At 45.9% G+C, this 14,462-nt stretch overlaps 1 protein-coding gene across 1 annotated transcript in view; it reads right to left on the reverse strand.

The window, feature by feature from the left end:
• The window catches only part of LOC126523967 (chitinase-3-like protein 1), a 273,036-nt gene that overhangs the window by 68,774 nt on the left and 189,800 nt on the right, over positions 1-14,462 (reverse strand). Inside the window, exon 5 of the mRNA XM_050172367.3 lies at positions 11,545-11,679. Within this exon, the coding sequence (XP_050028324.2) occupies positions 11,545-11,679 (135 nt within the window). The remainder of the gene's footprint in view (positions 1-11,544; positions 11,680-14,462) is intronic.

Consider the following 14,462-nt stretch of genomic DNA (forward strand, 5'->3'; position numbering starts at 1 on the left):
CTAAGGCGGTGACTGCGTGGCCGTCGAGAAGCATGTCGAGGTCGATGGTTCTTTGTCTTGCGTTACAGTTAGGTCTTGGCGGCGGATGACGGCTGCGTCGCGTTGACCTGTGGCGGGTACGTGGAGTCGTCAGCTTTCCTTTCATCGGCACATTCTTTGCTTCCGGACTTCTTCGGGAGGCGGCACCTCCATCGGTTGCTGCTTTTAGTTTTCCGGATATGGGCTCGCAGAGCGACCCCGGCCTGGGCCAGTGTATGGTCGGCGCAGCGGCGACAGGCACCGGCCTGGTGACGGCGAACGGGATGGTCGTCCAGGGTTCCGCTGAGTGGCGGCGAGGTAGTCGGCGATATCGCGAGGTCGTTCACCAATCTGTGGTCGCGGCGCGTTAACGGTGAACGGTATGTCCCGGTATGGGTATCGACGGTAGATGTGCCCGGCTTCTACTCAGTGATAGCAAAGCGGACGGTTGTCGGGGGTGCGCCAAACGTCAGTCTTCCTTGGAATGTTGCTTGGGGTGACGGATTAGCATGCTTGCGGCGGGGGTTGTCTGGGAACTGTCTCGTCAATAGGCCCTGCCGTGGGCGCGGAGGGGGAACGTGACGGCGGGCTACAGCGGCGTGCAACATCGCAAGCGGCTGCGGCTGCGGCGATTCAAGGGTTACTCCGAGTTGTTGAAGCTGCTCACGGACGGCGTCGCCAATTAAGCCACTTGAAGCACTGATGAAGGGAACAGCTTCTGTTGCTCCTCCCGCACGACCGCTCGGATAGTCTCGCGCAGCTCGTCGATGGCAAGTGACTGAACTCCGGCGTAGTTTGTCGAGTTCGTGCGCCGGTCGAATTGCCGGTTCCCCATTTCCAGAGTCTTCTCGATGCTGGTGGCCATCCGAAGAAGCTCGTCGACAGTCTTCGGTGGGTTCCGTACCATTCCGGCGAAAAGTTCCTCCTTTACGCCACGCATCAGTAGGCGGACTTTGTTCTCCACGGACATTTCCGGGTCGGCGTGGCGGAATAGGCGGCTCATTTCTTCTGTAAAAATCGCGGTGGTCTCATTAGGCAGCTGCACTCGGGTTTCTAGTAGTGCTTGAACTCGTTCTTGACGTACGACGCTTGTGAATGTCTGCAGGAAGCCGCTTCGGAACAGGTCCCACGTCGTTAAGGCGGCTTCTCGGTTCTCGAACCACGTCCTGGCGGCGTCTTCCAATTCGAAAAAGACATGTCGAAGTTTGTCGTCGTGTTCCAGCTGTTAAATGCAGCGACCCTCTCATACGTCTCAAGCCAGGTTTCCGGGTCCTCGAATGTTGAACCGCGGAACGTCGGAGGCTCCCTGGGCTTCTGCAGCACGATGGGGGACGCCGGGGCTGCCACTGGGGTTGACTGGACGACGATCTTCCTGGTCGTCTCAGGCAACCGTGAAGTGCGTGAAAGAATGTAAATACTTGGTACAAACATAGACGAAAGCAATAGGTATGTGGAAACACAGGAAAAAAAGAACAACAGTAAAGAAGAAGAGAAGCGCGGGCATAATGAAACACAGGGCGTTATGTGGATGCAGTAGACGCGAGCTGCTCCGGAAGTATGGAAAGCCGTAATGGTTCCAAGACTCACATTTGTAAATGCGGTTCTTTGTTTAAAATTGGGGGTGCCATCAGGACTCGATGGCAACCAAAGGTCGTTGGGACGTCTCGCATTGGGCGCTCATGGGAGGACTACAAATGAATCTGTGCAGAGTGATATAGTCTGGACAGGCATTGAAGTGAGGGGAGTTCAGAGTAAAATTGTTTATGAAGAATGACTGAAGAATACGGAAGAGCGTAAATGGGCTGGGAGAGTTTTCAGGTATTTGTAGAGGAAATACATTGATTCACCGTGGAGCAAAAGTACTAGGAAACTTACCAGCAAGTATACGACTTGTATGATGAGCACCACAGTAGCAAAGAACGTCAAGCGAAAGTCCTAGAGGCTTAAATAATCTCATGGGTGGCAGCAATGTAAAAGAAACCTCCCATGAGTAACTACGTAAGAAGAAAAAACACAAACTCAGGACAGAAACAATTTATGATAACTCAAAGGGAAGCTCAGTACTTTTCGAAGCGAGATCAGGATGTAATAGAACACGCATTTATAGATCGAGATATAAGAAGGAAGAAGAAGCATGTGCTTGGTGCGGTAAAGCTAGGGAAAAGATGGACCATGTTTTATTAGAATCTGGAGATATCTGCCTAGCGGTCGATTTAGGCACCACTGGGCTCCTTGAAGCCCTTGGGTTCAGCTAGAGCACGGTGAAAATAAGCATGTCCGCGATAGCGACGACTGGAAGATTGGTGGAGAAAAGGTGGGGAAACGATAAAGAACAGAAACGTACAAAAAAAGTTCACAATAGGGGGTCAGAAAATTTTCTTATGGGACTCCATTGTGTTTTTCTTTTCGTTTTCTTTTTTTAACCTAGGTAGGAAAATAGGCAGTATAATAGCAAGAGCTTGGTGGCGCGACCAACCACGCCTTTCCAAAGAGGACGCTCACAGCATCGATCCTCACCCGCCGTGGTTGCTCAGTGGCTATGGTGTTGAGCTACTGAGCACGAGGTCGCGGGATCGAATCCTGTCACGGCGGCCGCATTTCGATGGGGGCGAAATGCGAAAACACCCGTGTACTTAGAATTAAGTGCACGTTAAAGAACCCCAGGTGGTCGAAATTTCCGGAGTCCCCCACTACGGCGTGCCTCATAATCAGAAAGTGGTTCTGGCACGTAAAACCCCATAATTAAATTTTTTTAAGCATCCATCCATGCATCCATTTACAAATAGTGGCTTGCATAGAGTTTCATATTATTATAACCAGAGGGAAATCTGGCGCTGCGATCGTTCAGCCATCATGGGAATGATGGGAAGTACAGGCTACGGATTGGCATTCTATTGACTGGCAAACTGGTCTACAAGAATTTTTTGGCAGTTTCGGTTTCGCTCCAAGCACAATTGCTATAACCTGCAGTGGGACAGTGCAACGCAAAGCTTTCTGCCTTTGCTCTGTTGCTCGAAGCAGCGATAGCGCGCTGGGCCGGTGGCTGGGACGATGTTTGTGTCGCGGTATGGTGTCGAAGCCCTGACGAGAAATCGACGGCCTCGTAAACGTTGAAAGAACATGTTTTTAGCGTTTGGACCTTGGTTTGTTAAGTGTGTAGGTTGGCGCTGTAGCGTTACGTGCGGTATGAAACTTGAGAATAGAAAAAAGAAGGCATAGACAATTATACTTCTTATGGCTTGACAACCAAATTTTTTTCAGGGCTTCATTACGCATTGCTCATTTAAAAACTTATTTATTGTAAAAAAAATGGTATTGCTCTCGTCGTTCCCGATTCAACCCGTCTTCTCTGCAAAATGTCGAGCTTAGGTGTCAGCGTTGTACAGCTTTTCTTTTTTCCACATAAAGGAATGGGGGGGGGGGGGGGGGGGCTTATAGGGTTCTGAGCCGTAGCGTGTTGTTCCTAATTCCAGCGTATGTTTTTTTGAAGTGACAATTGCTTCCTCAGGTGAGCTGAATCTCTCGTAGATCTTTTCTATTGTTAGCGAAACGGAAAACAAGAAAACTTGCAATAAGAAGTAATGTAACAGAAACAAGGAGGCATTGCTTCGCGGACGCTTTATTTTTTCTTCTTCTCAGTGTAACGTTCACCACAAACTTATGGAAATGGAAATTAGGCTAGTCAATACAAGTGCATACTCGTCGCAAATATTCAGTGCGGCCCCATGCGGCAAAATATGATCCGCGTTTTTATTTATTAATTAGTGCTTGCTTAACGCTCCATGGTAGCATCAGAAGCATTCCGCATACGCGCCATTGTCAATTAAATGCCCTTTGTTACCGCACTGCAATGAACCGAAGGCGAACACTGACTTCTTCTCTGATGGGGAACATAGCTTGAGGTTTCTCACAACTCTGCGCGGGTTTGTTCGGAGCTGCTTTTTTGAAGCTGAGTTTGCTGGTGAGATTGATAGCGTTGAAAAAATATTATGCATATCTAACGCACATGCTGGAATCCATGTGAAGTGAAGTGAGGGCGGCTAATTAAATGCTTGACGTGTGCCCCTTTTATTGCTGCGTCTTTGACGCAAAGGAAACTGGCGTGCGCGCTGTACTCTTGCGCGCCCATGGTACGCTATGTCTCAGAAAGCCGGTTGCCGTTGGTAGGAAATAAATATGTGTGTGACTATGACATAATGGTCGGATAACCCGGCCGGGGGACCAAGGTTCGATCCCACCATGAGGCGCCTAACTATTTTCCTAAAGCGCGATCTGCTCCGTGAGAGAGCACCGAGTATACATGGCTATGGATGTCTAGGGGGGTTTACAAAGAACGCTTGAATTTTCAGTAGTGCTGAAGTAGCGAGTATATAAAAAATGACAGACCTGATTGCGAGACACTAAGGGACTACACAACACGAAGCAATTTCACACGCGCAAATCGCGACCTTCACAATTTATTATCAATATTGTTAGGCGTGTTATTTTTGGTTATGCACTGACATCCAAATCAACAAACAATATTAAGTCCCGCACTACGGCTATCAACTGAAGGGACAAATGTTGACGAAGATGACGCGCTTATTTATAGAAAACGTCAAGGAAAATCATGTGGCGTTAATTCTTACATACTTATTCCCTTTTACCATTTTCAGCCCATCTATGTGCGGTCACTTGGGGCCCTATAACGTAACACTATTCCAATATGTTTTTATTCTAATCTGCTGACGTCCAATTTGCGTAACCGCTGACGTAAGCATCGGGCGGTGACCAGCATGGTTCTCTGAACCAACTAATGAAACGCTCTCCTTATAGGATGACACTTTTGTTTGCTTTGAAAACGAATAAGATTGCCCGCAGTGAGCGGCTTGTCATATTTAATTGGCTGACAAGAGGCGAGGAGCACGCTCAAGGGGAGAGGGAATCAATGGGGTCGAGCCAGTGCACTGAAAATCGATAACCGGACGAAGAGGGTTGTGCCGGCGTCTGCGATTGGTGCGCTTTCCCTTTATTGGCTTGAGGTGGCTGATCCAAAATCGCGGCGGCATGCAACGGGAGGGTATGAATGCCGCGATAAAGGATTCTCAGCAAAGAAAAGTTGGCTTAGCGAGGTCGTAAAAGTGGCGAAAGTGCTTGAAAACGTTACATGACCGCGCAAAAAGGTTTATTGTACGTAAAAAAAACCATACTCTCCGGCAGGTGCGAGTAGCCAGTTCCTGAGCGATCGGCGGCAGCAATCTGTTATTCCTTTCGGAACGGAGCAGCCTGCAGCTACTCAGAAAAAAATTCAGATTCCTTCGGCATATTAATGCATCTTTAACGCATATACGTCACTTTGACGTAGTTAGTTTTCGCTGTTTTGTGATGTCGCGTGATAGGCAGGTCAAGTGGCTGCAACCCGAAAACTTTTGACCAACAGCTGAGGGTTAATGGCTAAAAGGCGTCGAATAAGAAATAACAATTTGTCTTTGTTTGGTCCAAATATGCATAATCAGTGCATACGCGTTATATCAGATGGGGAGCTATCACGGTTTTCGTGACGTCGCGTGATAGACAGGCGAAGTGGGGGTAGTCCAAAAGTTTTCGACCAATCGCGCAGGGCTGATTACAGAATCGGAATAGAAAAGTTTGGAATAGCTTTACGTTATATCACCCTTGGCCTCGGCAAATATGTAATGTGGTCGAGAAACGAAATGTATATACGTAGGGGAAACAGTGACGTTTTGAGTGTACATCATACTAATTGGACATTTTCGTGATGTCTCACAGGAACAGGCGCATCATACGGCCAACGCGTAGTTATCTTACGTGTAATGAAGCCCCAACCTAAATATATTGTTGCTATAGCAACAAGTAGCCCAAATATGGTTTCCCTTACACAGGACTTGCAACTGAGACAGAGGGCTCAACGACAAACGTGACCGCGAAAGAAAAAAACACGAATACAATGTCACCAGTGTTGTGTGCAGCCTCCTTTAATTTTCACAACGAATACAATTATCGGGTCTCTAGTAACACATTATGCAAAGGTTTTTATAATAGTTGCTGACACAAAAAATGTATATCTAGGGTATATACTTGGCAGAAAACGCGCGAAAGAAGACCGCCCCCCAGCGAAGACGGCCCCCATCCCAGCGAAGAGTAGGCACGAGAATGACAGCGACGCTTCTCGGTATCAGTGCCTTTAAAGCGTTTCACCACCCTTCCCGGGGGGTCGAGGAGAGGGGGCACCCTCAACTCACGTGGGTTGCCTCAATGCACGAGTGCGCATTAAAGCGGGCTAAACTTGTAGCGCATCATATTAAAGCAGCAAGCTGCTAGGGCAATCTGATTTGTAGGTGAAACCATAAAACCAAGTCCACAGTGGCGCTTAACACCAACAACGTCGGCAGCTTTGATAGAATACGATGCATATTTTATATTGTGTGCGCAGCAAACGCGACAAAATAATTGATTTACGTAGAGCGTCGGTGTTTTCGGAGCTTCCATGAAGGGGCACGGTACATTTGAAGGTTGCTAAATGGTTTTCAGAAGTGCCGGGTAGTTCATTACCAGATTACGCGACCCTGATTGGGAGGTAGGCAGCTAAGGGTTACCTTTCAATTGAAATGAATTTAATGCTTTTTATTTCCTTAAAAATTAAAGAGGGAATGTTAGACAACTTAAGTTGAGGGATTGAAAAAGTGACTGCTGTGTGCGCTTTTTTTTTTAAATGTTTATGGAAAACGTTGCGCGCCAAAATATATACCTTCGTCATTACAACAATACTTATGCGCGCGCATCTAGAAATTTATGTTATCGATTTGTTTATTTTTCTAGTACAAAAAAAACTATCAAAATTTTAGGTGCGGAAGTTTCTGTTCTGGATATCTATGTTCTGAATTTTCAGATGGATTCCTGAAGGAGCCGAGAATTACCTGCATCATAAATTTCAACCTTAAAAAGAAAATTTAAGTTAATTCTGGCCACAGGTTATAAATGCGAAATTCAACAGAAGCAAAATTAAAGTCATGTCTGTTTAGTGGCTATTGGGCTTCACAGAGCTTCACCACTGGAAAAGCTGGCGCCACCATCCGCGTGACGTGGCATGAGGGATCACGTGGACACAGCGGCGCGTCGGCTGCTTCGGAAGTGCCGAAGCGAGCTGAGAGCGAATTTTTTTTCTTAAGTGCCACCTGCGCTGCGGTTCTGATTAAGTGGTGAGGCTTTCCTTCCCTTTGGTGTCTCCTTGACAATATTTGAAATCACTATAATAGGTAGCTGCTGCCTTTGGAGGCGTGCAGCATGGTAGGCTAATGCTCGGTGCCGCAGGGACGGACGTACGCCATGGAGCCCGGTTTCTGCCATACATTCGCACGTAGCCACAGGACAAGAAGATGCGTGAAGCTTGGCTCGCGAAGCTTAGAACCGGCAAATAGCCATCGGCTACAACTCGGGTATGTAGCAGGCACAACGCGAGGAAGATTTCTTCTATGGCACTGGGACTGCGATGTTCGGTGATTAGCAGAAAACGCACCCCGAAACGCTCGCCTGCGCTCGCTGCCCGGCTAAGGTCACCATGGTTTGGTCTATGAACTTCTTGATGCTAGATACCGGCAAGTTCACAGGAATGAAAATAGAGCAGCAAGAAGCGCATTAAAAAGAGGCACGGCACATGGTCATGTTTGTGGTATGAATGAACGCATTGAATTACGAAAAAGAAGCAGCCGGAAATAGCACGCTGAGAATACCGATATAGATACAGTGCAAAGCATCTTGAGAAATAATATTGAAACGCCGAAGGATTAGAAAAAAAAAAACAAATTGAATCGTCGTGACGGCACATCCGTCGCCGTAGGCATCGCAGCCTCTAACGAAATTATTTTTCAACAGCTCTGACAGCGTCCACACAACAGGGGTTGCTTGTGTACCGCAAGATGCTCATATTTTGCGGCCTAAAGCTCACGGCACGGTGCGAAAACGCACTCGCAGCGAAAGCGAGACATTGTGCGTAGATATGCATGCAGACGCGCAGTCGGTCGCTGTGAAACCGTGCGATCGCTCCATTGAGGTTTCATTCTGTTGTGCTCCATTTGGTTATACAGACAGCCCACTAAAGAACATATTTCACATAGTTTTCTCTCAGCGTTTCACGCAAGAAGCCGGTTCGGGAGACTCCATCCGCGCGCAGTGGCGTGCACGGTACGTATTCGGTAAAGCGTCTGTAAATGATTCTGTGCTTTCAGATTGCCCAACATTATTATTTCGACAGTAAAAAAGAAAAAAACACTATCCTCGTTTTGAAAGCACGTACAGAAATGTCCAGGAGCGCTGCCGCACGGTGTTTTTACTGAGCGCCGTAAGTGAAACCTATGAGGAGCGCGCCGCGTAGGAGCCGCTTCCTACAGATGGCGACTCCGTAAGTCCTCGCCCCCAATAGTAAGCTTGGGCCACTTTGAAGTAATTTAGCTCTAATATTTGGTAACAAATTCATTGGTATGCAAGTTGAGATCGTCCGTAACTGGTGGAGGGGGGCTTTTTGGAAGCCTAACCGCAACAAAATTATCATGTAGCATGCTTTGAGGACAAATATACTGAATGTAGTGTTGTATTTGTGATTTCTGCTAAGCGCATATGTCTTCACCATGCATTTCAGCTCCAATTTCGCAACATCATTATGTGCACTAAGTAAATAGTTACGAGAAAATGAGCATCGTGTCCGGACACAATTTTTGATGACGTAGCATTCACCTTTGCGAGTAGTTTGCCTGAAAAGGTAGAATTGTGCAGGGAACTCCAACGCGATCACGAAAAATTTGTATTGCACCTTTGTAAAAACAATGCACACGGTTTGTAAGCATTGTGTATATCGATTGGACGCGTCTTTATATGGCAAGAAAACGCCATTTCACAGGCTTTATTTATACAAAGAAAATTGTGAAAACATTTCAAGTAGAGGAGTCACCCTCGTGTTTTGGCTTTCACATTATGGGATTTAGCAGCACACTTACGCACAGCGCATAGCTGTCCTATGCTTCGCGGCCTGTGGGACAATGATCTGATGTCGCCCAAGCGAAAACTAAGGCTCGAAATGGACAGTCACTGCTAGGGTGTTTTTGCGCAGGAAATATCTTTGAAGAACTTTAAAAGCCCTAGACAAGCAATCTAAATTACATGAAGAAGCTAGCCCAAGTATGACAGGTGCTTTTTCCTCTTCTTGTTTAATGCACATCCAATTCCCAGGTTTTATATCACACTAAAGAATGTGCAACTGACAACCAACGGCTAATAATTTGGAGTTAACAGGACGAAATTCAAACAATATTTCATCTGTAGGCTTCACTTTTGCGTGGCTTAGCTCAGCCGGTTAGCTTCCTTTCTTTAATATTACAACAAACAGCTCACAAACGTTTGACAAACGCAATAACTGCAGTTCACATTGTACACAATCTAGTCGGAATCTTTCATAAGCATACTCGGTGTAATTCGATGCCCACTGCAGAACAAAAACCGCTGCCAACCATTTCAATTACCCCTGTCTTGAGCTAGCTGATACTAGCTTGCTACTGCAATTTTCCTAATTCATCACCCCTCCGATTTTCTGCCCTCCTCAACTGCGCTTCCCTTCTGGCACCCGGCCACTCTGATATTTTAATGGTCCACTGGTTGTCGACCTACCCAACGCATTATATGGCCTACTCAGATCTTTTTCTTTAGTGACAACAAGAACATCAGCTATCGCCATTTGCTCACTAGTCCACACTGCTCTGTTGCTTTCTCTTAACGTTACACCCAACAATTTTCGTTCCACCGCTTTTCCCGCGTTTCTTAACTTGTTCTCAAGCTTCTTTGTTAACCCTGAAGTTTTTGCCCCATATGTTAGCACCGTTAGAATGGAATTATTCTATAGTTTTTCTTTCAACGACCATGGTAAGCTCAAAGCCAGTATTTGGTAGTGCCTTCCGCATGCACTACAACCCACTTTTCTTCTTTTGTAGACTTACTTCTCATGATCACGGTCCCCCCTCAGTAATTGACCTAGATGAACACACTCCTGTACAGAATCTAGAGGCTGACTGGCAATCATGAATTCTCGTTCCCTTGCCAGGCCCTCACTGGATCTTACCTTCGCCTTCTGCATAAAATTCTTCACCCCACTTTTACACTTTCTCGCCTAAGGACCTCAATCATTTGTTGTAATTAAATTCAAGTGTTGGTTGAACTGGAAATATTATCTGAACCAAAGGTTGCTGATATATTCATGTTGATCCTCACTCAAAAGCCCTCCCAGTCTCACAGCTAGAATACTTCTAAGCACGCAGCGAATAGCATTGGCGAGATTCTGACTCCTCGCCTGACCTTTCTGTTTATAGGTAACTTTCTACTTTTCTTGTGACGAAGCAATTTAGCTGTGAATTCTTTGTAGATTTTCCCTACAACATTTACGTATGTCGCCTGTAAACCTTGATCAACCAACGCGGTCATGACTGCTGGTATCTCTGCTTAATCAGATGTCTTTTCATATACTATGAAAGTCATATAGAGGGGTTGAGTGTACTCGCATATTTCTTAATTACCATGATTGATGATATGTATGTGACCCATTGTCAGATATTCTTTCCTTAAGCGAACCTGTTCTTTTGATTGATTGAAGTCAAGTGTTGCCCTGCTTCTGTTGAAAATTGTGGTGAATATGTTTAACAATACTGAAACCAAGCTAATGGGCCTATAATTCCTCAGTTATACAACGTCACCCTTATTATATATCTCTCGTGCGCTGAAGTCGTGAAGCATCTTGTATAGAGGGCAGTAAGCATTTCAAGCATATTATCTCATCCGCCTTTGGTTAAACCGACTGTTATTCCATATTCTCTTGGCGTAGGACACAGCGAGATGTACGCAGTGAAAAAAGCAGAGTAATCACATCAGCAATTTTGATAATACGGTAAAAAAAGAATTTTGTACTGACATGTACAGTACCGAGAGCAGCCACGCCACCTTGGAATTGGAAGTAGCGATGAAAAGGATACGGATGCTCCTTATATAACTTGTGATAAACTTAAGAAGGCCTTGCAAGACATTTCCCGCGGAAAAGCGGCATGAGAAGACGGAATAACAGTCGTATCTTTGGGTATCCCTTGCAGAGCGAACCCTTACAGATATCAGAAAATTGTGGTATTTCCAGTTTTAGGCACTCAGCGTCTTTCGTGGAAAATTCTGTCCGCACAATAAATGCATATGGTGAAAAACCGTTCTTTTAAATACACAGAAACGTACCGAATTCTTTTTATATTTGCCATATCTTTACTGCGATATAGTTATGATTAGAGGTAAAATCTACCCACTCCTCTTCAATCTTGGTTCGCTACTGCATATTCATGATGCGAACCACGTTAAACAGACCCACGCCGAATAACAAAGTGTGCAGAACGGCGGTGTAGAAAAACAAATACGGGCTGGTACTGACCTATCTTTACCATGCAGACCTAAGGCCAAATGCAATGCGTATAACATTAATCATAGTAGCTTTCGGAAAGGTATATTCACCGTTTTTAGTGGCTAGGAACTTTCGGTGCTTGGGATCGTAGACCACATCTGAGTAGACAAGGTGTGTGCAGTATCCGGTCGGGTACTGGTCCTGTTGTGTCGTCATCTCGGTGACAATACATACCAGTTCTCTTGCTTGAGGATGGTGCAATAGAAAGAAAACCATTCGATTTCTTACAAATACAGAACATGAGAGAACCGCTTGCTCACGTTGCTTTTTTTCACACGGAAATGCCGCTAGGCTATTCACTCATGAAACTCAACAGCAGTCGAACAAAAGATGTCTGGATCGAATGCTTCGACACGGAGGCTACCCGCCGTGGGTCGTTTGTGACTATGGTGTTGGGCTGCTAAGCACGAGATCGTTGAAGCGAATCCCGGTGACGGCAGCCGCATTTCGATGGCAGCCGTGTGCTTTTCTTTAAGTGATCGTTAATGAACACCAGGTGGTCCAATTTAGCGGAGTCCACCACTAAGGCGCGCCTAATAATCAGATCGCGAATTTGGCCCGTAAAACGTCCTGATGTAATTTTTTAAGGGAAGCGTCTTTGTACGACCCTGAGAAAGACAAGTGCCTCATCTTCGAAGGAATATCTGTTGGCTTCAGAAATATCCCTTGGTTGGTGAACTTGTTGCATATTCCAAGTCTCTTCTGTGAATCTTTCCGTGAATCATTTTCATGTTTCTATGTAGTATTGTAGTTCTTGGTTTCTGGCGGTACAGACTTACTGGTACCTTCAAGCCATATCTTTTAGCTGCCGTTGCGGTACTGTCTAATACATGCACCTTTCTTTCTCAGGGTAAGGAAATTGTGCTACAGCACTTGCACCTGAAGTTTGCTCGGTCTCTTTGAAACAGACTAAGCTTTACGCGGCTAATATTCACCATTAGTTAACACTAATCTTAGAGTGGCCAAGCACAAAATTTACTTGTAGCATCTGTGTAATTGTCGGAGGAGTATTTGAATAAAATTATCATTTTGATATGGGCATGTTGTACATAACGTTTACGGGTTTCTCTGAATTTAGGGCTTGTACTGTCGTATAACACTTTTCATAGGAGACGGTCAAAAGGTGAAGCGGCACCTATTTACTTGCCGCAAAACGTCGTCAGCCATCTTGCCTACGGCACGGCAAAACGAAACTGCTGGCTTCACAGCACTGTTCAGATTTGTCGATCTCGTTAGTCCTCTCACAGGACACGCTTGCGCGCACTTCCTCCTAAAAATTCACCTCGCCTTCTCGGCCCGAGAACAGACTGCGAGCAGAGTAACCACACTTCTCATTGGTTGCGTGCAAAAAGCTTTTGTTAAAGGGACCCTGAAACGACTTTTACGATTTTGTACAAACGTACTGAGTCGTTAGACTAGGTCCTTCTGATTATTATTTGAAGCATCTAAGTGCTCCGCGCAAAGCGTGTAATTTATTATAAGGTTTGAAAAATATGCGTTGCTGCCGATCCCAGCACACTGCTCGGCGGAATTTTCAGCCGCCCCTACCGATATGACGTAAATCACCCAATTGATTTCAGGACGGCGAACTATACGATTGGCTGCCCAAGGCGCATCATCAATAATGTTTCCACCTCAATCGTGAATAAATGATGTTCATAATAGTTCGAATCTTAGTTAATTTGTTTTTATCAAAAGAAAATAACGAAGAGAATGCACACGAACAATTTTTCACTACACTTAAGCACTTCCGGCACACAGCAAGCGTCGTCTGCTTGTGTTACTACGTGCTCCATTTTGACGAGATCTCCGCGGGCATAGTCGGTCTCAGTATTTTCGCGGGCACTATGATTCGACTTTGTTGCATTGTTGACTGGAAACGTAGCGACTGTCAATATGTAAAGCTCCGACATTGTGTCGATCTGCAAGGCAGCAGATGTACGGACTGGCTGCAGCGCATCGGACTGCCGCTATCCGATCGGCGCCAGGATTTACATGATTTACAGGATTTACATCGGAAGATTACTAACGCAATAGCGTTTCGCGAGTCTGGTATTAGGGTAAACGCAAGCGCGAGGGAACAGGGTCTGGCAGACACAGTGCAGACCATGTGAATGGTCTGCATTGGTGCATGCACTTGTTGGAACAGAGATAAACCACACAGTAACGAAATGTATTCCTGCTGGTGGCGTAAATTTGTCGCAGGAGTGTAATCGTAAAAACGTTGTTTTGTAAATGTCTAATATGTTTTACACTTGGTTAGAGCAATATTAGCTCTTTGTCTGGCTGGTTAAGCTCTTCATTGACGAATGCCTGGACCATAAAGACCGACCAGGGAGCTCACGTACGTCTACGCTAAAGTTCCTTTATCAGCTTGAGTTTATGCCTCCACCGTTCCGTCGAAATGCCCTGCTCGCCTGTGGTTACCGGAATACCAGACATGTTCGGCGCTGCGACAGAATGCCCGCAACGCAAGCTGCTTCGATAGCTCTCGCTTGGGGTCCACCGCCAAGCAGCTGGCCGAGAGTTTGGAGAGGCTTCACGCGCTCGCTCCTAGAGAACCGGAAGTCGACGACACGACATACCTTCATGACGCAGTCAGGGAAGGCGGAGCTTAGCCCAGATCACTCGGCGAACGAGTTGAGGAGAAAATGCATGACTGTGGAGGAAGGTAGCTTGTAATCTTCCGTACCTCTCCTATTATGAAACGTTTCACAGAAATTGTGGTGCGAATGATTAAGTTTAGCTGTACCCTACGCGTCTACAAAATTTGTCGAAGCCGTTTCAGGGATCCTTTAATGATGTTCGACACGGCGCATATGATACCTCGGAGCTTCGATTTTCTCTTTCTTCCAGGGCAACGAAACAGCTAGGGGCATTCTATTTGAATACACGGTTGATCTTAAGAATTGACGCGAACATTCTAGAACGAGTGAGTAATTTTTCGGAACTTATCTCAAGTTTGCAG

This window comes from Dermacentor andersoni, chromosome 6 (assembly GCF_023375885.2).
Source record: "Dermacentor andersoni chromosome 6, qqDerAnde1_hic_scaffold, whole genome shotgun sequence".
Taxonomy (NCBI): domain Eukaryota; kingdom Metazoa; phylum Arthropoda; class Arachnida; order Ixodida; family Ixodidae; genus Dermacentor; species Dermacentor andersoni.